The following is a 27,878-nucleotide window of genomic DNA, read 5'->3' on the forward strand; positions in this document are numbered from 1 at the left end:
CTTTTTAAGAGAATCGTTTAGATAAAAAAAATTACACTGTTCAGTAGCTAAGTTTCTGATGGCTGGGAAAACATCTACAAATGGTTACACAGAGAATAATTAAACTCTGTGCATCCTCAAGAAATAGCTACTTTTAGAAGGTTGTTTCACTCAAATGAGTACTGTGATTGGAATTTTTTTTTTTTTAAGTCAGCTTGAGAGTAAATTTGGTTTTATTGAAAGCAGATCTGTGCAGAGGATTTTCTCATAAAATGGAAAGATCATATAAAAATCGTTTATCCCCCAGGAATTCGTTTATATCATTTGATCCATATGGGGATGTTTCACACAATCCACTCAGTAGTTTTGCCCAACACAGCATATATCTTTAATACATGTTAGATTACATTAAACTAATTTTTGTTTTATTTCAGATGATATTTAAAAGGTCAAGTAAACACACCTGCCATTTATTAGTCTTCCTATCCACCTTCTCATTAATGCATTTTCAGAATTTCTTCCAGCCCTTAAAAGATTTTTACAAGTTGTAACAGAGTGACTACCACTTTTGTTGTTCGAACCTATGAATAAAGTGCAGACAACCTCTCTAAGCCAAATGCATCTTTCTGTCTTTCACAGATTAGCAATGAAATCTTAAAAAGCTCACCGTCATATGCAATGAGGAGAAAAATAGAAGAAATTAACAATGGGCTTCATAATGTTGAAAAGATGTTGCAGCAGAAAAGCAAAAATATTGAGAAAGCGCAAGAAATTCAAAAGGTAAAATCCTCCTTTAACTCCCTTCAGCATTTGGTATTTCTGACCCACTCCTGCCCTGTTCATCAGTTATCACAAGGTGAGTTCTTTGAATTAATCTGAAGCACAGAAATCATAAACCAAATCCACAGAGGCATCACCTAGAGAGGCTTGATAGGGAAAAGTTGCATTTAAAAATTATTCTGTTGGCCAGGTGCGGTGGTTCACGCCTGTAATCCCAGCACTTTGGGAGGCCAAGGTGGGATGATCACTTGAGCCTAGGAGTTTGAGACCAGCCTGGCCAACATGGCAAAACCCTGTCTCTACTAAAAATACAGAACTTAGCTGGGCGTGGTGGCACAAGACTGCAATTCTAGCTACTCGGGAGACTGAGGCATGAAAATCCCTTGAACCCAGGAGACGGAGGTTGCAGTGAGCCGAGATCACGTCACTGCATTCCAGTGTGGGTGACAGAGTGAGACTCTCTCAAAAAAAAAATTCTGTTTTTCCATGGTGGGCATATACCCAAACTTCTGAGAGCCTGTGATTTTCACAAGTAAAGGAAAGTAAGGATCTTATCTTGGGGATACTGATATTAAAAATCATTCAATAGAATATGAAAAATATTAAAGCTCTTTTTTCTACTGCCAAGGTTAAATAAAAATAAAAATTCCAAATGCATTTCCCTTGTAAAATGTCTTATAAAATAAAATCTTAGGTAAAACTGTACATAAACACTATTCTACTTCTTAATTTGCAAGCAAACTACAGTATAGGGAAAGGATTCTTGTTTTAATCTATATCTTAAGGAAATATTTTAATAATTTGGGGCTTTTAAAATAGGTCAGAATATGGCTCACTATTGGACAAATCTTAAGCAGAGGAACCTAATTTAACAAGTTAGATATAGTCCTCAAGATAGGGGAAAAAAAAAATGTTCTTAAGCAAACATTAAGAATTGAATATTTTAGCTTTGAAATTTTCCTCTGCCCAGCGAAGTTCAGATTTGAATCCAACCTATTGGTTTCTTGAGTCAAAAGCAGTTGCTCCTAATCATGTTTCTAGAGCTCTCTGCCTCTGCATTCATTCCAAGTTGGCAGATAGTTTTCTTTTTTTAAATTTTTGAGATAGGGTCTCACCCTGTCACCCAAGCTGGAGAGCAGTGGTGTGATCAAAACTCACTTCAGCCTTGACCTCCCTGGCTCAATCAATCCTCCCACCTCAGTCTCCCAAGCAGCTGAGACTGCAGGTGTGCGCCACCACACCTGGCTAATTTTTCATGTTTTTTGTAGAGACAGGGCCTCCCTGTTTTGTCCAGGCTGGTCTCGAACTCCTGGGCTCAAGCAGTCCACACATCTTGGCCTCCAAAATTGCGTGAGCCACTGCACCCAGCCCAGATATTTTTCTTTGTTTTATTTTTTCACTTAACATTATTTTCTAGATTGAGTGTGTGTGTGCGTGCATGCACGTGCGTGTGTATGAACTGGTGTAAATAGGTTCAAGTATTTCCCCAAGCTCTTTTTAAACAGAATGTTTTGCTCGTCACTCTTGAGAGATGAGGGCTGTATTGACCTTGTCGGTCATCTCTAGAAATGTCCAGGTCTTTCTGTTCCCCTACAGCTAATTTGTAGTGAAATGAATACTGTTACAGCTGGGAGAGCTCAGGAAAAGTGTTTTTCAGTTTAGATAACAAATTGCTGGATGTAAAATAACAGCTATTCTTGTGATGTTGTTTCTGTGGTGTTTTAGTAGCATTTATAAATGTAAATACTGTGTGAAAACCAGGCATTGCCTCCATAAACTATGACCTCTTCATTCAAGTTGACTTACGATTTCCTTCTCCAGAAAATGTGGGATGAGTTAGATCTATGGCATTCCAAACTAAATGAGCTGGATTCTGAAGTTCAGGACATCGTTGAACAGGACCCAGGACAGGCTCAAGAATGGATGGATAACTTGATGATTCCTTTCCAGCAGTATCAGCAAGTATCACAGAGAGCAGAGTCTAGAACCTCACAGTTGAATAAGGTATGGCTGTGACTCATAATAGCTTCATATCATGTGGTGGTATTGAGCTGGTGTTAAAGCAAAACAATATATTCAGAAACAGCCAATTTCTCTTGAATTATCAGTTTTGGACTTGAAGCTGGGGCCATGGTAGGCTCGCGTGGGCACTGAGGAGACAGATTTCAATGCTAGTGCAGGCAGAAAGTCTGATTGGGCAGATAGAACCAAGAATCCGAAAGTTGACCACAGCAAGAGCCAGGCAAACTGTTGGGAAGTCCAGGCTCCCCTACAGGTGGATAAAGACCAGTAATGGGAATTTAGGACAGGTGATCTCTGGAGTCTAGTGAGGGAGACAATAATGAGAAAGACTGTCATTCAGGTACAGGATACCCTCTCTACCCTCCTTCCAAACAGGAGCTGTGGTTGGCTGAGTTGTGTTTGTGATTTAACAAGAGTGAGGCAGCATCCTAGTCTTAGAAGAACTGTAGGGGCAAGGTCTTGAACAGGAGGACAAAGTACAGCCCAGTTTTTAAAATGAAGCCTAAAATGGGAACCAGAATAGTTGCAAGGCTAACCCAGAACTTTGCTGAGGCCCATGATGTTGGAGTAGAACCGCTTAAATCCTTTCCACCTATGGTCAGAGTTAATCTTAAAAGTCAGAAGTATCATAACCTAGAGCAGGTGAACAAGTGGCCCCAGCCATGAGGAGCAGACATCTGCAAGGCCTGACACACCCCTGACTAACAGCAACTGACTCTTCATCGAGGAGTCATTCGGCTCCAGTAAAAGGCATGTGACCAAGTTTGGTCCTGCATCTCTTTCTCAGGCCACAGTTAAGATGGAGGAATATAATGACCTTCTGAAGAGCACTGAGGCTTGGATAGAAAATACCAGTCATTTGCTGGCCAATCCTGCTGACTATGACTCTTCAAGGACACTGAGTCACCATGCTAGCACTCTGCAGGTAAGTGTTCTTCCAGATTTTCTGCTGCTCATAGCATCTACATAAGGATTCATGGCTTACCTGATCGTCCTGGTGCTTTTTTCCTCCTTTCCTGAAATACAATCTTACCACTAACCGTGTCAGTGGCAGAAGGAAGCTTGAGAGAGTGGCAAGCACTAGACACAGATTTTGGAGAGCAGGATTCAGCTCTTACTGTCCTGATAACTACTTTATGACTTTTTTGATAATTTCATTTATCTTCTATGGACCTCAGTTTCTCCCCATGAAATAAGAATGTGCACAGGATAGTGCTAATGGTTTTGGTTGTTAGAATTCTAAGATACCCCCCAATATTCGCATCCTCTGGTGTATATGACCTGAAAGAATAGTTGAAAGAATAATACTTGAATGTGGGCAGGAATATGAATACGATGGGAAAGTCACTTCATTGACTAGGTTACGTTATATGACTAAGGTAATGGGGTAGTCACTCCCATAAATACTTGATTAACGTGATTATAAGACTCTCTAATATGGGATTTTTGGATTTGGAATGCTCCACCGGTAAGTATAATACTTATATTCCAAAATTTGAAGAAGTCCAAAATCCGAAACGCTTCTGGTCTCAAGCATTTCAGATAAGGGTTACTCAGCCTGTAGCAGAGTGTAGTGAGATTCTCCTTGAGAAAGTGGCTATATTGTCAGAGGGCCATGGAGCTAGGGCCCAAAGGCTCTTTCTAGAAGCTGAGTCAGTGAGAGCCAGCTAGGAAACAGGGAGCCCAGTCCTACAGCTGGATTTTGCCAACAACCTGAATGATCTTGAAAGAGAACCCCGAGCTCCAGATGGCACTGGACTGCATCCTTGTGGCTCCCTGTACAGAGGACTCACCTCAGCTATACCTGGACTCCTTACCCCTGAACACTACAAGATAACTTTTTTGTGTTTTAAGCCATTAAGTTTGTGGTAATTAGTTACACAGCAATAGAACACGAATCCATGGTTCCTTCCACTTCTAACACACCATGATTCCAAATTTCCTGTCCTTGCTGGTACTCCACATGTGCCCCATGTGTCTATGCTGGCTTACAAAGACAAAACAAATGAAAGTGTTTTCCTACTTGAGGCCTCGGCTGCAAAACATCTTCTGGATGCTGAGTATTAGGGAAGTTGCATTGCACAGGTGTGTTTTCCTTCTTTTATTCTGCCATGAGAAGGAATCCCTTAGAGAAAAGCTTATTTGGTAACAGTGTTTACAGAATCAGACCTCAAAGGTGATTCAGCTCCTTTTTCTATCTTTAGAATGGCACAGTGTGTTCCTAAGTGAGCTGCTGACCTCAGACCTCCCTGAAGTTTGAGAATTGTTGGCGTTTTTTTTTTATGGTAACAATTGTAAAGATGCTGCATTTCTACCCATTTTTTTTCCTTTTCTTCCCCTTGCTCATGATTTTTTTGCCTTTCCCCACTTGGATTAACTTTCCACATCCCCAAAGTTTGTCATTTTTAAACTTTTTGTCACCTCCCTGAGTCACTATTTTTGAGGACTGTACCAAGACAAAAGAGAGGAATGATGCTTTTTTTTTTCCCTTCAAATGCTTATTATGAGTTAAAAAAACTGTACAAAAGTGAGCTCAGGCAAAAGCAGCTGGGATTTTGCTACCTTCTACTGATACCAATGTAAAAATGTGAAAGCATCTCTCAAACTTCAGGACATTTTAAATTGCTAGACTTTCTTTCTGAGCTAGAACTGAGTAAAGGAAGTAGGGACAAGGGAAGGTGCGAGTTTATTTCTGTGTGCCCTGATGTGTCCTAATCTCCCCCTGGGAAGTAAGTCCCAAATAAAACTGTGTGAAATCCTCGTTTGTCCAATAATTCTACTTTTAGGATGCCCTTTTCCATTTTCTAGCATATTCAGGTATTTTTAAATTCACTTTTAAAGAGGTGTCAGAACTCTCAACTAGGCTTTAAATGTTTGTTTTAATTGTACTATACCCTTCTACCTGGATTGTGTTTGTTAAAACAAGTCTTTGTAACCTAAAGATAATTCCATAAATACTACTGTTGTAAGAATCACTGAAACATAAATTCATAAATTGTCATTATAAAAATAGAAAATTAGTATTTTTCTCTTTTTTGAGATGGAGTTTCACTCTTTTTGCCCAGGCTGGAGTGCAATGGTGCGATCTCGGCTCTCCACAACCTCCGCCCCCCCAGGTTCCAGTAATTCTTCTGCCTCAGCTTCCCCAGTAGCTGAGATTACAGGTGCATGCCACCACGCTCACCTTATTTTGTATTTTTAGTAGAGACGGGATTTCACTATGTTGGCCAGGCTGGTCTTGAACTCCTGACCTCAGCTGATCTGCCCGCCTCGACCTCCCAAAGTGCTGGGATTACAGGCGTGAGCCACCCCACCTGGCCTGTTTTTTAAATCAACTTTATTGAGGTATAATTTACATATAGTAAAAATATCAATACACCTATTTTAAGTATGCAGTTAGGTGAGTTTTGATAAAAGTGCAGTTGTATAACCACCACCGCCATCAATATAGGGAACATCTCCATCTCCCAAGACGTTTCCTCCTGCCTCTTTGCAGTCAATTCCTTTTCACCCATCTTCAACCCTAGGTAACCACTCACAGTTTCTTATTACTATAGTTTTGCCTTTTCTAGAATATCATGTAGAGGGAATCAAACAGTGTGTAGTCTTTCGTGTCTCACTTGTTTCAATTCACATAATGCTTTTGAGATTCATCCAGGTTGTTACACTTAATGCATAGTTAATTCTTTGATTGCCAAGTAGTGTTCCAGTTTTGGAAATAAATTTGGAATTAAGTAGTTTGTTTATCTACCAGTTAATAGATATTTGGGTTGTTTCCAGTTTTGAGCTATGTATTCGCTATTGTTGTCTAACAAATTACTCCAAAAGTTAGCAGCTTGAAACCGCAAACTGTTACTATCACAGTTTCTGTGGGTCAGGAGTCCACCGGCATGGCTTAGCTAAGTATCTCTGGCTCAGGTTCTCTCATGAGAATGCCGTCAAGGTGTTGGCAAAGGCTGCAGACTCATCTGAAGGCTCAATTTGCATGAGGGAGGAGGTGGGATCCGCTTCCAGGCTCATTCCCATGGCTGTTGACAGGCCTCAGAAGATCTGCTTCTACTCACAGACACGTGAGCTCCTCCAGGAGTCTGCCTCACACCATGGCAGCTGGCTTCCCTCGGCATAAACAATTTCCAAGAGAGTGAGAGAGAGCTCTCAAGACAGAAGCCACATTTTTTTTTTTTTTTTAAATTTTAGAGACAGGGTCTTGCTCTGTCACCCAGGCTGGAGTGCAGTGGCACAATGTCGGCTCACTGCAACCTCCACCTTCTGAGTTCAAATGTTCCTCCCACCTTAGCCTCCCAGGTGGCTGGGACTACAGGCGCACACAACCATGCCCGGCTAATTTTTAAATTTTTGTAGATAAGGTCTCGCTTTGTTGCCCAGGCTGGGCCTCAGTCTTTGTAATCTAACCTTGGAAGTGACATCTCATCACTTCTGCCATATTTTATTAGAATTAAATTAGTAAGTCTGGCCTGCATTCAAGGAAGCTGATATAAGGGTATGAATACCAGGAGGTAGGGGTCATTCAGGGCTACCTTAGAGGCTGCTACCATAGGCTATTATGAGCAAAACTGCTGTGAACATTTATATATAAATCTTTGTGTAGACAAATGTTTTCATTTTATTTCAAAGAATAAATACCTAAAAGTAGAATCTCTGACTTTTACGATGTGTTTAAATAAATAATAAACTGAGAAATTGTTTTCCAAAATGGCTATATCATTTTTCATTCCCACCAGCAACATGAGTTCTAATTGCTTCATATTTTCAACAGTACTTAATATTGTCTGCCTTTTAAATTTTAGCCATTTTAGTGACTTGCAGTGGTAATTCATTGTGGTTTAAATGGCATTTCTGTAATGACTAACAATTTTGAGCATTTATTTATGTCTTTATTGGTCATTTGTACACTTCCTTTGTAAAGTATCTGTTCAATTTTTTTTTTTTTTGCCCATTAAAAAAATTGCATTGTTTGTCTTCTTGTTGAGTTGTAAGGTTTTTTTTTGTTTTTGTTTTTGTTTTTGAGACGGAGTCTCGCTGTGCTCCCAGGCTGGAGTGCAGTGGCGTGATCTCGGCTCACTGCAAGCTCCGCCTCCCGGGTTCACGCCATTCTCCCGCCTCAGCCTCCCAAGTAGCTGAGACTACAGGCGCCCGCCACCACGCCCGGCTAGTTTTTTGTATTTTTAGTAGAGACGGGGTTTCACCATGTTAGCCAGGATAGTCTCGATCTCCTGACCTCGTGATCCACCCGCCTCGGCCTCCCAAAGTGCTGGGATTACAGGCTTGAGCCACCGCGCCCGGCCGAGTTGTAAGTTTTTTGTAAAATATTCTGAACCATTCTTTTGACATATATGTCATTAGCAAATATTTTCTTCCAGTCTGTGGCTTGAATTTTCATTCTTTTAACACTGTCTTTCAAAGAGCAAATGTTATTAATTTGATGAGGTCCAATGTATCAATATTTTCTTTCGTGGATTATTCTTTTGTACTGCATTCTAAGAAATCCTTACCTAACCCAGGGTTGCAAAGATTTCCTCCTGTGTTTTCTTCCTGTAACTTGATAGTTTTAACTCTTACTGTTAGGTCTATGATTTATCTCATGTTTATTGTTGCATAAGGTGTGATTGAAGGATCAAAGTTCTTTTTTTCCATAGAGATATCCAATTGTTTCTGCATCATTTATTGATCAGAATCACCATTAAATTACTTTGGCACTTTATTGGAAATCAATTGACCTTACACATGTGTGTTTATTTCTGGGCGCTCCCTTCTGTTCAATTGATTTGTATGTCTATACTTTTCACTAATATGACAGTCTTCATTACTATAGCTTTACAGTAAGTCTTGAAATCAGGTAGCATCAATTCTACAACTTTGTCCTTCTTTTTCAGATTTGTTTTGGCTAAATCAAGGCCTTTGTATTTCTATATAACTCTTAGAATACACTTGTTAATTTCTAAATAAAGGTCTGTGGGAATTTTGAGTGGGATTGCATTAAATTTGTAAATCAATTTGGAAGATAATTAACATCTCAACCATAGTAACTATTCAGTCCAGGAACATGATATCTCTTTATCTCTTTTGGGGTTTAATTTCTCTCAACAATGTTTTGTAATTTTCAGTATGCAGGTCTTTTTTTTTTTTTTTTTTTTTTGAGATGGTGTCTCTCTCTGTCGCCCAGCCTGGAGTGCAGTGGTGCGATAATGGCTCACTGCAACCTCCGCCTCCTGGGTTCAAGTGATTCTCCTGCCTCAGCCTCCTGAGTAGCTAGGATTACAGGCTCCCGCCACCACACCTGGCTAATTTTTGGTTTTTTTCTTTTTTTTTTTTTTGAGACGGAGTCTCGCTCTGTCACCCAGGCTGGAGTGCTGTGGCCGGATCTCAGCTCACTGCAAGCTCCGCCTCCCAGGTTCACGCCATTCTCCTGCCTCAGCCTCCCGAGTAGCTGGGACTACAGGTGCCCGCCACCTCACCCGGCTAGTTTTTTGTATTTTTTAGTAGAGACGGGGTTTCACCGTGTTAGCCAGGATGGTCTCGATCTCCTGACCTCGTGATCCGCCCGTCTCGGCTTCCCAAAGTGCTGGGATTACAGGCTTGAACCACCGCGCCCAGCCTAATTTTTGTATTTTTAGTAGAGACAGGGTTTCGCCATGTTGGCCAGGCTAGTCTCGAATTCCTGAACTCAGGTGATCCACCCATCTCGGCCTCCCAAAGTGTTGGGATTACAGGCATGAGCCACCGTACCTGGCCCAGTATACATTTCTTGCATGTATATTGTTAAATTTATTCCTAAGTATTTTACTATTTTTGATGCTGTTGTCAATGATAATTGGTTAAAAAACAAAAAAAAGCATTAGTTTTAAGTTTTGTTTTCCTAAACGTTTTCTCCTATAAGGATTTTGAATAAGATTAATATAAAATTCTGAATAGCTCACTTAGTTTTAGTGACTTATGATTAAAATTCTAGTTGCATAAGTGAATGTTCTTTCTCCTATCAGTTATTTTTTGTGGAATTACCTGAAAAGTACATTATCAAGCTGAACATTTTCATTAGGTGGCTGAGCTATTTTGATGTCTTAAATTTGAAAGTTATTACATGTATGAAAGGGCTTATTATGTATAATAAAAGACACTTCTCTCACCCCTATTATTAAAGGATTCTAAAGGTTTTAGAAGTGGACGAAGACCAAATATGTATGTTTCTTATTATATTACAGTATACAGGTAGATACTCTGAAGTCTTTCACTGTCATTGACAATAGAGGGTGTTATGTTTTCATTATTGAACTAGAAATGAGTAGGAATTTAAAATGTTGAGACAACTGTCAATTTTCTCTGGTTTAAATTTTAATCAACTTATATCAGGATCTTGATGCCTCTCTCTCTTTTTCCCATTCTGTGTTTATCTAGATGGCTTTGGAAGATTCAGAACAGAAGCACAATCTTTTACATTCAATCTTTATGGATCTAGAAGACCTGTCAATAATTTTTGAAACAGATGAATTAACACAATCTGTACAAGAGTTAAGTAATCAAGTAACAGCATTACAACAAAAAATAATGGAAAGCCTTCCACAGATTCAGCGAATGGCTGATGTAAGTTTGCACCATAAAGATATGATTTCTTATTCTTTATTTATATTTCATTCAGGATTAAATTAGAGGCTGTGCAATGGTGGCTCACGCCTATAATCCCAGCACTTTGGGAGGCCAAGGCGGATGGATCACTTGAGGTCAGGAGTTCAAGACAAGCCTGGCCAACATAGTGAAACCCCATCTCTACTAAAAATACACAAATTAACTGGGTATCGTGGTGCACACCTGTAATCCCAGCTACTTGGAAGGCTGAGGCAGGAGAATCGCTTGAACCTGAGAGGCAGAGGTTACAGTGAGCCAAGATTGCGCCACTGCACTCCAGCCTGGGTGACAGAGCAGGACTGTGTCAAATAAATAAGTAAGAGTTATACTACTAACCAAGCACTATACAGCTAATCAATGTGAAGACACGTTGATCTGGTAAAATGTCATGTGTGTTCTCATTTGTGGAATTACATTTTACTTTACTTTGCAACCTATAGTGTAACGTGTAAGTATAACAAAAAGCATCTCCCCATTTGCAATCCAGAAGTGGTCTGTTTTAAAGAGTAAAGAATCCTGATAAAATAAGCTCAGTGTTTTCTCTTTGTCAAAGAGAAATACTACTGATTTTTAAGTGCTGGATAGGAAAGAGGGAATTAAAAGAGATAGTTCTGGCCGGGCGCGGTGCCCGGCATGGTGGCTCATGCCTGTAATCCCAGCACTTAGGGAGGCAGAGGCGGGAGGATAGCGTGAGCACGAGAGTTTGAGACCTGCCTGGGCACTACAGTAAGACCCTATTCTCCACAAAAAGGAATTAAAAACAAGTGTAAAACAGGTAGTCCCAAGTCTTTATTTACCAACAGCAAATATTTATTGAGGGGTTGTTATTTGCCAGCCTCTGGATTTTTATTTTTGCTTGAAACATCTGAAGCATTTATTTAAAGAGAGAGTCACATGGTAGAGGCAATTACAGTTCTTCATGATTTACCTTTGTTACTCAGTTACATTCCCTAGGCCACACTCATGTGTCTTCGGGGAATAATAACTGTTAAAGTAATTATTTTTGGTTACTGAAGCTCATTTCAAAATTTTTAAATGCTTCTATAATTTTTGATGAAAATTACCCTAAAATACATTGTATAATTCTATATACCTTCTTAAATAGTAGGTACACAGAACAATGTCCATGTAATTTAACTTTTTCTCATAATTTGGAGATATCACTATAAACAGCTATTGTACATACTGCTTCATTTTCTTATGAAGTTTTGTTGGTCCCTGGCCAGGCGCAGTGGCTCACGCCTGTAATCCCAGCACTTTGGCAGGCCGAGGTGGACAGATCACCTGAGGTCAGGAGTTCGAGACCTGCCTGGCCAACATGACGAAACCCCGTCACTACTAAAAGTACAAAATTAGGCCAGGCGCAGTGGCTCACGCCTGTAATCCCAGCACTTTGGGAGGCCGAGGAGGGCAGATCACGAGGTCAGGAGATCAAGACCATCCTAGCTAACACAGTGAAATCCCGTCTCTACTAAAAATACAAAAAATTAGCTGGGCGTGGTGGCGGGTGCCTGTAGTCCCAGCTACTCGGGAGACTGAGTCAAGAGGATGGCGTGAACCCGGGAGGTGGAGCTTGCAGTGAGCTGAGATTGCTCCACTGCACTCCAGCCTGGGCGACAGAGCAAGACTCCGTCTCAAAAAATAAACAAACAAAAAAACAAAATTAGCCGAGTGTGGTGGCAGGCGCCTGTAATCCCAGCTACTCGGGAGGCTGAGACAGGAGAATAACTTGAACTCAGGAGGCGGAGGTTGCAGAGAGCCGAGATCGTGCCCTTGCACCCTAGCCTGGGCAAAAAGAGCAAAACTCCCTCTCAAAAATAAAATAAGATAAAATATTTGTTGGTTCCTATATTGAATAGCTCCAGACTGCTATAATTTGATACCCTGTCTTTTTTTATGTCATTTTAAAATCTCCTTCATTATTAACCATTCCTTATTGGCACAGTAGATCTGCATTGAACTCTAAAGGCCTTAGGCTCTCTTATGGTTGTGTGGACTTCAGTGTGTAGGTTTTGCAGCATACTTTACTTATTTTTGCAGCATTTCACTTGAAGGTTCTTGGCCAGGTTCTGGATGTTGATACTGATGAGAGAATAACCACTGGACAAATGATCCATTGTTTAACTTAATCTGAGTAGGTTATAAAATAACTCAGTGACACTCCACTTGGCAACAGTTTATTAGGGGGTTAGTGAAAAAGTCCTGACCCTTTTCTAGCTCCTGTGTGTTCATTTTCCAAGGGTGACTTTATCATTTTACTTAAGGTGGTGGGAGTTTTTAGAATGTCACACCTACCTGTTTTCAAGTCTTTAAATATATTCCAAAGATAAATCTGAAGAGTTAAAAAAAAAATTGATTTCAATGTGTATGATCTTCGATCTCATAGTATGAGTAATTTAAAATTGGCCATATTATGAGCTTTAGTCCAGAAGGTATATAAGCAATGCTTTGTATTGTGGTGTGCTATTAATAGATTAACATTTATATTGGAAGTGGTGAACACTGGCCGGGCGCAGTGCTCACATCTGTAATCCCAGCACTTTGGGAGGCTGAGGCAGGTGGATCACCTGTGGTCGGGAGTTGGAGACCAGCCTGGCCTCCAACTCACCAACATGGTGAAACACTGTCTCTACTAAAAATATAAAAATTAACTGGGCATGGTGGCACGCGCCTGTAACCCATAGCTATTCAGGAGGCTGAGGCAGGAGAATGGCTTGAACCTGGGAGGCGGAGGTTGCAGTGAGCAGAGATCGCGACATTGCACTCCAGCCTGGGTGACAAGAGTGAAACTCTGTCTCAAAAAAAAAGAAAAAAGAAAAAAAGGAAAGAAAATGGTGAACATTATTTATCTGTAGTGCGTGGTTAGTTTTTAAGAGGTATAGATGGCAGACATTATTTGGCTAAATAAGAGAATAGAATTAATGCCAATAAACTGTGTTTTATAGATGATTAATATACAATATATATTGCATCAGTGTGTTCTTCTGAAATTCTAGGATGTGGTTGCTATTGAATCTGAAGTAAAATCAATGGAAAAAAAAGTTTCAAAAATCAAAACTATCTTGTTATCAAAAGAAATATTTGATTTTTCACCTGAAGAACATCTTAAACATGGGGAGGTAAGCATAGATTATTATTTAAAGTATTTTCTTATGATACTTATTATGTCTTTTTCAAAATAGAATATAATGTGATTTTAAAAAGCATTTAGTCTTACCAGAGTAATAGCAAAATAAGGTTGGGAAATTGATGGGAATAACTATAACTGTATATTTAAATCATAGTTGTAGTACCACCTATGTAAAGATAATTTTCCTACAGGTTATTTTTTCGTTTAAATCAAACTCAAAGGCTTGAGCACCTAATTCAGGCTGAACTGGGTTCCAGCCCCAGCTAGACTGCTCACTGCGTGACTTTGAGTAATTAATGGTTTTTGGATTGTCTTTCATATCTGTGCACTGGTACTGAGGTGATTACATTGGCCAATTGTAATGTAAATAGAGCCCCTGACAGAGGAGCTGGGACATGACTAAACAGCAGGCAAATGTTGATCCCCTGCTCAGCCTAGTCATTGAGAGCATGTGGTTGAGGACCAGGGAGGCCTGGATTCTGTTCCCAGCTCTGCCTCTTAACACACTAAGCTTACCTGGATCTTCTAACTTCTGTGAACCCAATTTCCTCACCTGTGAAATGGAGGTTAGGATACTTACCTCTCAAGGGGTTGTAAGGATTAAATGAAATGATATTATATGAAATATGACTTAGTACAGTGAGTAATCTCTTCTAATGTATTGGTTATATAAATCCAGATTCCTGTGGATCAGATGTTATTAAAGCAAAATATAATTATACTCCTGGGATTCATGCAGGACAGTTCTGTTCAAGTCAATAAGCATTTTTGAGGGCCCACTATACGGGAAGCCCTGTGCTAGGTGTAGTTGCTACAAAAGTGAGAGGCAGTACCTGCCCTTACATTGCTCACTGCCTAGTGACAATACACACAGCAGAACACCAGTTCTACACAGAAAGTGGAGGGAGAAAAGGAAGAAAAAGGTGTCCAAATGCGTAATTGAGTATTGGTAGGTTACTCTTGCCCCAGTTATTCTTTCCTGAGACTTTCAACTCCCAGATCACAAGTGATATAATAGTTCTTTTCCATCTGAGCTATGAAATAGTTTTAAAAATGGAAACTATAAAAACTATACCGTATTTTAATTGCAAATAATTAAATTTAGCAGTGACCATTGTCTTTTCATTTCTGTAACATGCTCCTCTTATATAATTAAGGTCATACTTGAAAATATACGTCCCATGAAGAAAACCATTGCTGAGATAGTGTCTTACCAAGTGGAACTGAGGTTGCCGCAGACAGGAATGAAACCTCTCCCTGTGTTTCAGCGGACAAATCAGCTTTTACAAGATATAAAACTATTGGAAAATGTGACTCAAGAACAAAATGAGTTATTAAAGGTAAGCAGTTTCTGATGACAGCCAACTTACTGGATGACAATGTTCACCAAAAGCTGGTTTGGTTTTCACCTCTAATTGAAATTCATTATTATCCTGTTATTATAAGAGGTAGCATTTAATATAAAAGCATATCTTCATGCTCAAATGGAGCTAAGGTTATTTTTCTGACTTCTTATCCTTGTTCTGGTTGAAGACATTAAAACATAGTTACGGTCTATTTAATTTCATTCCACAGTTGTTAAAACCTACATGGGCAAAATTCTGTGGGAAGAGAGTCATACCTGAACAAGGCATTTGCAGCCCCTGAGGCCAACAGATCTGTAAAGTAATCATCACCATAGTAATCTCTTTATTCATCTCAGTCACTCTCCTATTGACTTTCTCGTTACCAAGCATGTGATGTAGGCAGAGTAGGTACTTTATCATCTTTCTTTTTACAGATAAGGAAATCGGCACCAGGGCTAAGTGACCTGCTGAAAGACCACAGAGTTCACTTGTGTAGAGGTTAATGTATGTACACATGGAGCAAGAATTTGAGTTTCTAAACTCCTGGTGTCATTTCTGCATATTGAGGGCTGATATTTTTCATCTTCTTCCCAGAGGGGTTTTGTATTGTGGTGGTGGTGGTTGGGTTTTGTTAAATCACTAGTCTCCATCAGGAATCATCATTAGTTAGGAATAATCTTTAGTTTGTATTCCTAGATCAAGGAATTCCCACAAGAAGAGAAAGTTGTAGAAAGTCTGCACTGACTTCCAGCCCTCTCCGTCGACCTCCTGCCTGCTGCCTTTCCTGATTAGATGGGTCACTGTAGGGGTTATTTTTCATTTTTCATGACGGCCTTCTGTTTATAAGAAGAAAAATAACTGTGTCTTAATCCCTGTTAAATTTCATGTACATTTTGGTGGCCACTCTGTTCTCCTAAGGTTTGAGGAGACTATACTCTCTGGTTTGAGTCTTAACTCAGTTTCTCTGGTCTGGCTACTGGTCAATGATGTCATTCTATAACACCCACAGAGAGAAAGAAGATCTAGCACTCAGTGTGTACTATCTTGTAATAATATAAAGAGAAGAAAAAAATACATAATTTGATCTATTATTTTCATCCTCTTGTGCTTTATTGGTCTCCTGGTCAGAAGAAGAAAGCCACAGTCCTAACTATGCTTTCAAGTGGCTTCTTCATAGATGAAAAGGGTGAAATAGAAGAGGAACTTCTATTTTGTGCCAAGTTAGGTATCAAACTGTGCTGCTCAAATTTTCCATCTCATTGTGCTGGTGGCAATCAGATGTCCCCTCAGATATTTCAAAGCTAAGGAAGACAGTGGTGATGACAATCATTAGAATATGGTACATTTCCTTTAATTTCTACTTTAGATGTTGTAAGTGCCCTCGTTGTAGAAAATAAGACAAATTACTTTTGTGGGGAGTAACAGGATGTAGTTCATTATTGAGGGCTGGGGAGCAGATGTGCACAGTGAACATAGTTATTCATTTCCAGCCTACAGCTAAAATTATGGTTAAATATTAAAGAAAATACAAGGAAGAATTCCGTGTTAGCTAGAAACTTTGTAGTTTTAAAAGGCATTTTGCTTCACTATGTAGCATACCAAAGAAGTATCTAGTTTTTCTTTTGAAGTCTGTTTCTTTGTTTTTCATCATACTTAATCATACTATTTAGTCCCCAGATAGGTCGGAGCTTCGCTGCCCCCCTAACACTAGATGCCAGGTATTGTTCCGGTTAGTTTTGCCTTATTCTGCAAATTCAGAATGTTCTTGAACCCTCAGCCTCTTACTCATAAAATACACATCACTGATCCCAAGGGGTACCAGGTGAAGATGAGTCTGGACTGGGAAAACCCATCATCACTGACATCACATGCTTTGTTCTGTCTGAATCAGTTATGTCACCTTTCTATGCGGAAAGCCTGCCCCCCCCGCCATGGAATATGTATTAAAATGGTGTATGTGACTTGTCAGTAAATTCTCAAAAGTTGGCAACTTTATGTTAACATGCCATAAAATGCTTTCCAGAATAAACGCACTGGACTGGAAATACTTAAGAGCAAAGGTGTGTCCAGTGAGACTTGTACTTTAAGCACTGCCCAAGGTGCTCTGGCATCTAGTAGAGCAAGAAGATCAGGTGTCAGCTTTGCAAACATTCTTCTCTCTGTTTAGGCTACCACGTCCTATTGAAATCTCAATGGGTGCATATTTGCCGTGAGTGATTAAAACTTCTGTGGAGCAAAACAATGAAAATAGTCCATTAATCTGCTTAGATTATGACAAATATTCTTTTTTGTGGGGGTTATTTTATAGGTAGTCATAAAACAGACCAATGAATGTGATGAAGAAATAGAAAATTTGAAACAGATCTTAAATAATTATTCAGCTCAGTTCTCCCTTGAACATATGTCACCAGACCAAGCTGCCAAGCTGCCACAACTACAGGTATGTTTCTTTCATTCATAAAGGTATGTTTCATTTGTCCATCCGTCCATTTATTTAATACTTACTAAGGCTTTGGTGTCTAGACGCCTTTCTAGTGGTACAGTGTAAGTTCCTATTTCTCTGTAACAATTGAAGGTATTTCTGTGTGTGTTTACTTTCCATCCCTATTTCATAAAATAGATGATTATATAATTATCATTACTAAAAAGTGATAAAATTGTAGCCCCTGATGTTTAATCAAGAGAAGCCTTATCCGTTTGTAGCCTGGGCAGCCCTAACCCCAGAAACTGAGCCAGGGCTGCCACATCTCCTCCTTTAATGGAGGGCTTTTTAAGTGCCCTTGGCCTCAGCTTGATGCGTTTTGATCTGAATTTGCTCTAGTACCAAAGAACCTGATATAACATACAGGATATTTGGACCACCTGACTTTCTGAGATAGAGTCAGGCAGTGTGGGCAGGCTGGGCTTCAGCAGTGAAGACCCTGAATACTATTGTAATAAAGAATTCCATATTCTAAGCAGTATTGCCATACTAACATATTGCCATATGTCAGAATTAACAGTGTCATGTAGATTCAGTTACAATGGTTTGCATGGTAACCTATTGCTAGGTTTTTTCAGTCTTTGTTTTTGAAGTAACATTTCCATAAACAACAACAACAACAAAAAACCTGATTGTATGGTAGGAGTAATAGAGAGCTGCTTTTTTTCTTGCCATCAAATTGATGCAGACAAGCAATTAATATGGTACTCAAAGGAAGGTAACACTACTTGCCAGCTGTGAGACCTGGGGCAAGTGATTTGACATCTACAGTGAAGTACAGGAGAGTACAAGATGACACAGCTGTTAGATGGTGGATCAATAATTCCCAATCAGTAATAAAGACTCAATATTGTAAAAATATTAGATTTCCCCTTATGCTAAAAAATCAGGGATCCCAAAGAGCTTTTGTTTATATGAATTATATCCATTGATAACGAAATTAAAACTCAGAAATGTAAAAACATTCGTTTAGTTTTTAAACAACAATAATAAACCCACTATATTTTAATAGGAATAACTATTTTTATTATTCTTTTTTTTTTTTTTAGAGATGAGGTCTCACTGTGTTACCCAGGCTGGAGTAGAAATAACATTTTTTTAAGTAGTTATATTTTCTAAAACAAATAGTAATGAGAAGAGGGACATTGTTTTATGTATTTGTAATCTCTTTAATATCTGGTTTAATATTAGGTCAGTGCAAAAGTAATTCCGGTTTTGCCATTGAAAGTAATGACAAAAACCATGATTACTTTGGCACCCACCTAATAGGCAGATTCTTATGTTTCTGCATTTGATCTGTTGAGGCATGTAGTTTTGTTTTAAGTATACGAAGACAATACAGCCTCTCAAAGACATGCACTTGGAAGATGGAGGGATATTTTAATAGTCCTTTTGAATAATTGTGGACATTTTTCTTTGAAACTCTACTAAAACCCAACAAGTGCAAATTACATATTAATTGTAAATGGAATCTGAACCCATGTCAATGAACTTTATACGTTCTTACATTAAAATTTACTGGTCTACTTTGTACTTCGAATGGATCTTCTAACAATGCATGATTTTATAACATCACACTCAATCACTTGGAAAATCCTGATTAACTGAGTTGTGCAGATCTTCCAAATGTTGACACATTTCAAGAGTCAATATTTCTTTGAATCGTACTTGTTAATATTAACACCTATCTCTTCAGAAAAAAATCTTTTAGTATTTAAGGAAAGCAATACAGTTTATCAGGTGGCTTTTTTTTCAAGTAAAAATAGTGTTCTGTGAATAAAAAGGATAGTTCAGCTTACAACTCAAACAGTAGCATAAGTGCTTTTTCTCAACCATTGGCCCTTCATATGCAGCAGAAGTGCCATATGCATACTTTCCGTTTTTCCACAAAGAATAGTGAAAATATATACTGCTGCAGTTTGAATGTTTTTGTCCTCCCAAAAAATGTCCCCCCCCCCCAACATTTTTATTCATGTTGAAACTTGATCACCAACACAGCAGTATCGGGAGGTGTGGCCATTGGGAGGTGATTGAGTCATGAGGGCTCCTCCCTCATGAATGGGATTAGGTGCCCTCAGAAAAGGGCTTGAGGGAGGGAATTCACCCATTTTTGCCCTTCTGCTTTGTGCCATGTGAGAACATGACAAACCTCCCTTCAGGAAGATGTAGTGTTCAATGCACCATCTTGGAAACAGAGAACAGCCCTCACCAGACACCAAACCCCCCAGTACTTTGATCCTGGACTTCCCAGTCTCCAGAACTGTAAGAAATAAATTTCTGTTCTTTATAAATTACCCAATCACAGATATTCTGTTATGGCAGCACAAATAAACTAAGGCACATATTTTTATCAAGGGCATTCTTAAGGAAAATGGAAATTTTTTTACTATAAATACATCAAAGTGAAGAACCCGGTAATAACTAAAATACTTGGTGTGCATGCCTTGATTCATATAAGGTGCCAGTAGTTTTCCCCACCATTGCTTTTATGCCATCAGTGCAAATGTCAGCACAGTATAAAAGGCAAATAGCATTTTAGTGTAATGAAAATGATCTGGACCTTATGGACTGTGGCCAGGGGTCTGCAGATGCTGCCTTGAGAGCAGCTGCTCCATGTAGGACTGTGCCTCTACTCTGTTTCTGTTATTCTAGTGGCTATAGTATCGCTCTTGTCGGGAGGCAGTGTACCTCTAAAGTTTAGTGTTTATTGAAAATGGAACACAAAATACAGCCAACTCAGATTTAAGTCAAACCATTGTTATTTCCCAAAAGCAATCACAGAAATTTTGACTTCAGACACAATAGGGGTATTGGCATAGGAATGTGTGCGGTAGAGCCAGGAGAAAGCCCAGGCCTATGCTCTACTGTGTGCTAGCTGCAGCATTGGACAAATCACCTTCCTTCTCTGGCCTTTAGAACTCTGTCTTGCAGGTGGAGACAGATTACGTTTCTCTGTTCTGTAAGAAAATTAATGCTTCTGTGACTATCTGTAGGATGGGTGGGTGGATGAACCAACAGCAAGAAAGGAAGAAAGGAGGAGGAAAGAATAGGGGTTTAAGGAATATATTAGGAACAAATTTCAAACACATGAAGGTTTTCTAAAAAGGAGCAGACTGCTTCTGATGCAGCACTCACTTCAGGACCTCCGGCAAGTTGAATGACATCTCTCAGAGGTGCTAGAGAGGAGGATGTTAGTGTATTTGTCACCTGCTATTTCTTCCAAATCTAAGAATCTATAATCCTATAATCATCTCAGACAGACACTGGGCATCTGCATATCTGCCATGTATAAGAAATTTTATTTGCACATGTCAATAATACAAATGTTAAAAAAGTAACATTATGAAGGTTGGGATCATCTGTCCATCATTCCCATAATAAGTTATACTACATGGTACCCTTATTTGTTTATTTATTCTTATTTAGTAGGAAGATTTTACTGTAGAAAAAGTAAATGATTGAGCAGAATAGACTGTGCTTTAAAAAAAATGAATTTAGTAATACCAAAGAAGTCTTCAGAGATGATAATAAAAGAATGAGATTTCTATCTTCATTTTCTCTCAGTGGTTCCCAAATGTTAGTCTGCTTAAGATTTTCCTGGAAAGACATGGGAACATGTCTCCTGGGGACATGCATTTTTAATATGCTTTGGGACACAATGGGAAGTATGCATAAGGCACTTGTGTGGTGTTAGTTAGTGTGCAGACTCCTGGGCCCTCCCCTGTGGATCCTGGTTCTCTCAGTCCTGTAGCTAGCCACTGGAGCAGTAGCTCCCAACCCTGGCCACACACCACAGTCATCTGTGGAGCATGTTACAAGTTTCCACGCTTTGGCTTAACCCCCAGGGATTTGATTCACAAGGTTTCTGGTAAGGCTGAGGCATCCTATAGCTTATAAACCCTACACAGGACCTTTGGAAATGCAGCCAGGATGGAAAGGAGCTATACTGTACCAGAGACTAGCTTCTGGCTTTGTAAACCAAACAGCAGAGAAAAATCTTCAGCCCTTGTACCAAAGGAAGCAGGCTGTTCTGGGCCCGCAGAGGCCTCAGACTTCTCAAACCTATGCAAACACTCTTTCTACACAGGGAGAAATCGAAGATATGGAAAAACAGATTCTGAGTTTGAACCAAAAAAAAGAAGACCTGTTGGTGGACCTGAAGGCCACTGTACTAAACCTTCACCAGCATTTGAAGCAAGAACAGGAAGTAGAAAGAGATAGGCTGCCAGCTGTAGCATCAGAGGAGGGTGGAGTGGCGGAGAGAGATGCTTCTGAGCGGAAGGTGGGTATGACTTGAGGTTAATGCTGGCCCCACACTCCACAAGAGCATTAATGGATAGTGTTTTCCACCTAAATGACCTGTGGCATCTATATCTATGGCTTGTAGTAAAGGAATTTTTAGAAGTGGAAATACTCAACCTGAAGTTGTTTACTAGTGAATATAAATCCTCAGGGTGTGCCTGTTCTGGACTCCACCCAGAATTCTTAACGCCTGAATTACTTTAGGACACGCTTATAAAATTTCACAGGCAGATCGATCTAGCCTCCCTTTGAAGTATCTTCGTATGGAAAAGTCAGCCCTTTGCAGACTTAAGAAGGGCCCAGTGCCTAAGTCTTCTCTGCAGTCACATCAATGAATCACATTCTTTAATTGTTTGATGAGGGGCCACAGGGGGCCATGAAAATGTCAAGACCTAAGGTTTGACTGACTTGGGATATCCGGCTGGAGGAGCTGAATGGAGCAGGAGACAGAGCCTCCTTGTGGGGGTGGGCATCTTCAATATAGTGAATAAAAAATTACCTACAAAAAATGCAGCCGGACAGGGATCTTGGTGATGTTGACTGGCAAGCAGACTGCAGGTATTCTTGTGCTGTGCCTTTCAGTTGAACAGAAGAGGCTCCATGTCTTACCTGGCAGCAGTCGAGGAAGAGGTGGAAGAAAGTTCCGTGAAGAGCGAAGTAAGGGAAATGATTTTCTTGTTAAAGTTTGTTAGAGCCAGGCCTCTAAAAGAAGTCAATGAAAAGATCTTAAAGTGAATGGAAACATAAGAATTTTTTAAATTAATGCTGATATTTTAAAAGTATGATTGAAGTAGTTCTCTTACGTTATTAATGTTTAAGTGTATGGAAACCTACTTCACCATGTAAGAGTGAGATGAATGTAATTCAGGCACTCTCGCTGGCATACGGGAGAAGGTGAAGAAGTTCTCTGTAGTAACCTGATTTCTGAGGACTTTCTCTGAAGTTTTGAGAGCACGCTGTTTGTTTGGCACTCCTGGTCTCATTTTTAGAACTGTATTTTTCCACATTTCAATTACTCTTTTGGTCTAAAACAGCATTTCCAATGACACAGAGAGTTGTGTTAGCAACTCAAACTAAGAATTTGTACTACTTAATTATAACTGGTTGAAAGAGACATTTTCAGTTGTCTTTTCTGACATCAGTTTCCATTTCATACTTGAAAAAAATAAGTTGCAATGGGTCTTATGACAAAAGGAAGAAAATTGAAGCAACTTACAGTTTTTGTGACTCGCACGTAACCACCAGACACTTTTTGGGCTCATTTTATAGATGGTTAAGTAGCTCCACTGTCACACAAAACAGACCTCTTATCCTAGAGTGTGTCGCTAGGACATGGTGGAACTGTGACAAGGACGAGTTAAACTTTACTGTGCTCTGTGACCATCAGACAACTTATACCCCTTCATGGCAGAGAATAATGGAGGGACCAGGGACCAGAAAGAGTGACTTCAGTACGATGTTAGTTTGAGACGTGTATTTGCTTCTGAGCTGATGTTTATAGTGTTGTCTTTGACAGCAACAAAAAAGTACATGTTCATCAAGCTGTGATTAAAAGAAAAAAAAAAATTGACAAGTAAAAATTGTATACATTCAAAAAAATTTGCCGGGTGTGGTGGCACGCGCCTACAGTTCCCCCTACTCGGGAGGCTGAGGCAGGAGAATCACTTGAACCCAGGAGGCAGAGGTTGCAGTGAGCCAAGATGATGCCATTGCACTCCAGCCTGGGTGACAAGAGCAAAACTCGGTCTCAAAAAAAAATTATATATATTTATGATATGTATGATGTTTTGATACAGTATATGTATATATGCATTGTGGAATGGCTAAATTGAGCTAATTAACATACACATTACCTCACATACCTTTTTTTTTGATAATGAGAACACTTAAAATCTACACTCTTTGTGATTTTCAAACATATATTAACTACAGTCACCATGATATACAAAAGATCCCTTGAACTTATTCCTCCTGTGCCCTTTTTTTTAATGCCCGTTGACAAACATTTTTGTAATCCATGGTCGCTGGTAACCATTGTTTTATTCTCTGCTTCTATGAGTTTTTTTTTTTTTTTTTTTTTTTTTACATTCCACATAGAAGGGAGATGATGTGGTATGTGTCCTTCTGTGCCTGAATTATTTCATTTAACAGAAGATCCTCTAAATTTACCCATGTTGTTGCAAATGACAGAATTTCCTTATTTTTTAAGGCCAAATAGTATTTCACTATGTATATATAACCACATTTTCTTTATCCGTTCTTTTGTTGGTGGACACTTAGGTTAATTCCGTATCTTGGTTGTTGTGAACAATGTTGTATTGAACATGGGAGTGCAGACGTTTCTTTGACATACTGAGTTTTTTCCTTTGGATATATACTCAGTAGTGGGATTGCTGGTTCTATTTTTAATTTTTTGAGGAACCTCGATACTGTACCAATTTACATTCCCACCGACAGTATTCAGGGGTTCTATTTTCTCCACATCCTCATGACCACTTGTTATTTTTTTATCTTTTTGATATAAGCCATTCTAACAGGTATAAAGTAGTATCTCACTGTGGTTTTAATTTGCATTTCCCTGGTGTTTAGTGATGTTGAACATTTTTTCTTATACCCTTGAGGCTGTAATTTTAAAGATAGCATTTTAATTTTTCTAACTGTTATGTATTTTTAAATATTTATTTAGAGACAGCATCTCACTCTGTTGCCCAAGCTAGAGTGTAGTGGTGCTCACTGCAACCTCCAACTCCTGGCCTCAAGTGATCCTTGCACTTCAGCCTCCCAAAGTGCTGGGATTACGGGTGTGAGTCACAGTACCTGGCCTCAAAGATACCATTTAACGTTACATCGATCAAAGCAGATTAAGTTCCTAAAAGCACCGTTTTAAAGATTTCCTTTGTGTGATATGAGCCGAGCCCCTACTTTTAAAAGTATGTTCTAGGCTTTAGGAAGAGCAGCTACATTTGTAAACATGATATAGTTAGCAAAAAATACAGATTAAAAAAATGGGGGAGGGCTGCAATAAAGGGCTGTGGTTACACCGCCTGATAAGTTGAGTCTGGTATAAAAGAGGTGAGTGAGTAGGGCGCCGGTTATGACAGGAAGGGAAGCTCTTCCCTTTGCTAACCAATCGATTACTGTGATAGAATGGAGATGAGAAGGCAGAGCCATCTCCTCAGTCTTGGTCTTCACTTTGGAAGCATGACAAGGACATGGAAGAAGACAGAGCTTCCTCATCCTCTGGAACAATTGTTCAGGTAATGCTGGGCATATCAACCACACTTAGGGGTTATGAGGGTAGGGGGGAGCAGAGATCTATTTTTGCATGACTTTCTTTCCCCCACACCCCGGAGACAGAGTCTTGCTCTGTTGCCCAGGCTGGAGTGCAGTGGCATGATCTCAGTTCACTGCAACCTCTGCCTCCTAGGTTCAAGCAATTCTCCTGCTTCAGCCTCCCAAGTAGCTGGGATTACAGGCACACGTCAACACGCCCAGCTGATTTTTTGTATTTTTAGTAGAGATGGGGTTTCACCATGTTGCCCGACTTTCTATGTTAACTTTGCTTCCTCTCTTTCCCCTTTACTTTGTTTGTTTTTCAGTCAGCACTGCCTAAACCTTTAAAATGCCCATTTGTAGCTCAGACAAGGAATAAAATTAAGGGTAGTAAAGAACTATCTTGTTTAAAGGAATGCTTAGGGAGGGAACCTGCAATGGGCTGAATTTTTTTTTTTTTTTTTTTTTAGCTGACAACAATTGTATATATTTATGGTATACAACATGTTTTTAATGTGTATACATTGGAAATGGCTATATCAAGCTAATTAACATATGCATTACCTCACATATTTGTCATATTTTCAGTAATTAGAATACCTAAAATCTAGTCACTTAGCAACTTTTAAGTATACATTATTATTAACTATAATTGCCAAGTTATACATAGATTCTCTTGAATTTATTCCTCCTGTTCAACTAAAATTTTGTATCCTTTGACCAACGTTTCCCCAGGCCCTCTCTCAGCCCCCACCCTCCACCCCAACAGCCCTGGTAACCACCACCCTATTCTCTGCTTCTATGCAGTCCGTATTTTTAGATTACACATGTAAATGAGATCATCCGGTATTTATCATTCTGTGCCTGGCTTATTTCACTTAACATAATGTCTTTAGGTTTATCCATATTGTCACAAATGATGGAATCTCCTTCATTTTGAAGACTGGATAGTACTCCGTTGTATATATATGCCATGCGTTCTTTCTTCATTCATCAGTTGATGGACACTTAGGTTGCTTCTCTCTCTTGGCTACCGTGAATCTTTGAAAGCTTCTGACATCACCTTTGCACAAACGCAAAGACAGCCTTAGTGAGCCCCTGCTTGGTTCTATTTCTATTGTGTACTCAGTGATAACAGGAGAGTACTTTTTTTGAAGAAAACTCCATATATGTGAAAATCCAAACTGACCAAACAGATAACTCAAAGGAGCAGCTAAAAGCTTCACTGCACTGTTTTACCCAAGCATTTAAATTAACATGCCGCTCTTTGGGGAGTATTGAGTGGAGGGTCTCTCCATAATCTTTTTTTGTGTGTGTGGAACAAAGTAGTATGTAAGATAAATTAGATGTGCTAAGTCTTTTTTGCTCCTTATGACATTCTAAATATTTTCCAATCTCTCAAATGCCCTCACTTTAGAAAATCATCGTAAGCCTATGAACCACGTTCTTCCTTTGCTCCCGGAAGATCTCTGCATCCTCGTGATCCATACACCTCTCGCTCCTGCCTCCTGTCCAGGGCTGACCCCCGCCCCGCTCTCATGCCAACTCTTTCCCTAATCGTTGGCACCATTCTCTGCCTGTACCAGCCTTGTCAGTCTCTGCCTCTGGCTAGGTTCCTTCCTTCTCTACCTCAGTACTCAGGCTTCCTCTCCCTAACATGTTCTCTTCCTTGTGGCCCCACTACTTCAAACAGAGAGATAGTTTCAGAACCAGCCTGCATCTTCAGTGGCTCCACAGAAGGCTTTGGTCCCTGGGGTGCCCTTTCTCCATGCCTGGCTGTAGACTTCATTCCCGTCCACAAAGACCCATCTCAACTTCCCCTGCTCCAAGAAACCTCCTGACATCCTGCAAGGAAAATTGCTGTCTCTTTCCCTGTTTTCCAATAGGATTCTGAACCTCAATTGTGACTTAGCACATTTTTATGAATACATCTGATATGATTTCATGAGTGGAAAGAAGCTTATCATTTATATCCTATACTCAGCTCAGTATGGTACTTTAATGAACTGAATTTCTTGATCCTGCTTCCCATGTTAATTACTACACTTCCTCTTTCATTTGCTACTGAAGGTCTTTCCTTGGTGCTCCACTCCCTAGGCCCCTTTTGTAACCTTGTTTCAGCCTCTGGCTGTGCTTAAACTGCCATTGATTTCTGGAGCACCAATTTAGTGCCCTTTTATTAGTCCTAATCCTTGTTGACCTCTCTGGGATTGACCACCTCTTCCTTCTTTAACTGTGGTGTTCCTTTAACTTTCTTAATTCTGTTCTTCCCTCTCCCTTCTACCTCTAGTCCCTCCTCCATCTCCTTTTCTTGCCCCTCTTTCTCTTTCGTCTGTGATGCTAGGCATTCCCCCAATGTTCTGCCTTCTTCCTTCTCCCTGTTTTCTTTTTTTTTGAGACGGAGTCTCGATGTGTCGCCCAGGCTGGAGTGCAGTGGTGCAATCTCAGCTCACTGCAACCTCTGCCTCCTGGGTTCAAGCGATTCTCCTGCTTCAGCCTCTCGAGCAGCTGGGATTACAGGCACCTGCCACCATGCCTGGCTAATTTTTTTATTTTTAGTAGAGACAGAGTTTTGCCATGTTGGCCAGGCTGATCTTGAACTCTTGACCTCAGATGATCCGCCCGCCTTGGCCTCCCAAAATGCTGGGATTACAGGTGTGAGCCACTGCGCCCAGCCTCTCTGTTTTCTTTCAGGGCAATTTTATTTCCTCTGAGAGCTTTTTGGTCACCTCTATGCCAGTGATTACCAAACTAAATCTCTAGTCTTGGCTTTTCCCTTAAATCTATAAATCTATTCTACGTTTCTATCCTCCTGATAGACGTTTTTGGGATGGAGTTTCTCCAACTCAAACCCATTTTACCAACTTTCCTTCAAAGCTTGCTCCTCTTACTAATTTCTCAATGTCTGCTGATGGTGCCATTA

General features: G+C 39.8%; 1 protein-coding gene across 2 annotated transcripts in view; it reads left to right on the top strand.

Annotated features, from left to right (window-relative positions):
• The window catches only part of SYNE2 (spectrin repeat containing nuclear envelope protein 2), a 376,350-nt gene that overhangs the window by 226,212 nt on the left and 122,260 nt on the right, over positions 1 to 27,878 (top strand). For both annotated transcript variants that reach the window (XM_025391361.1, XM_025391362.1), the window contains exons 55-64: positions 619 to 759; positions 2,581 to 2,763; positions 3,569 to 3,706; positions 10,195 to 10,380; positions 13,419 to 13,541; positions 14,710 to 14,892; positions 17,207 to 17,338; positions 21,468 to 21,662; positions 22,265 to 22,339; positions 24,829 to 24,939. In XM_025391361.1, the coding sequence (XP_025247146.1) occupies positions 619 to 759; positions 2,581 to 2,763; positions 3,569 to 3,706; positions 10,195 to 10,380; positions 13,419 to 13,541; positions 14,710 to 14,892; positions 17,207 to 17,338; positions 21,468 to 21,662; positions 22,265 to 22,339; positions 24,829 to 24,939 (1,467 nt within the window). The remainder of the gene's footprint in view (positions 1 to 618; positions 760 to 2,580; positions 2,764 to 3,568; positions 3,707 to 10,194; positions 10,381 to 13,418; positions 13,542 to 14,709; positions 14,893 to 17,206; positions 17,339 to 21,467; positions 21,663 to 22,264; positions 22,340 to 24,828; positions 24,940 to 27,878) is intronic.

The sequence above is a fragment of the Theropithecus gelada genome, chromosome 7b (genome assembly GCF_003255815.1).
Source record: "Theropithecus gelada isolate Dixy chromosome 7b, Tgel_1.0, whole genome shotgun sequence".
Lineage (NCBI taxonomy): Eukaryota > Metazoa > Chordata > Mammalia > Primates > Cercopithecidae > Theropithecus > Theropithecus gelada.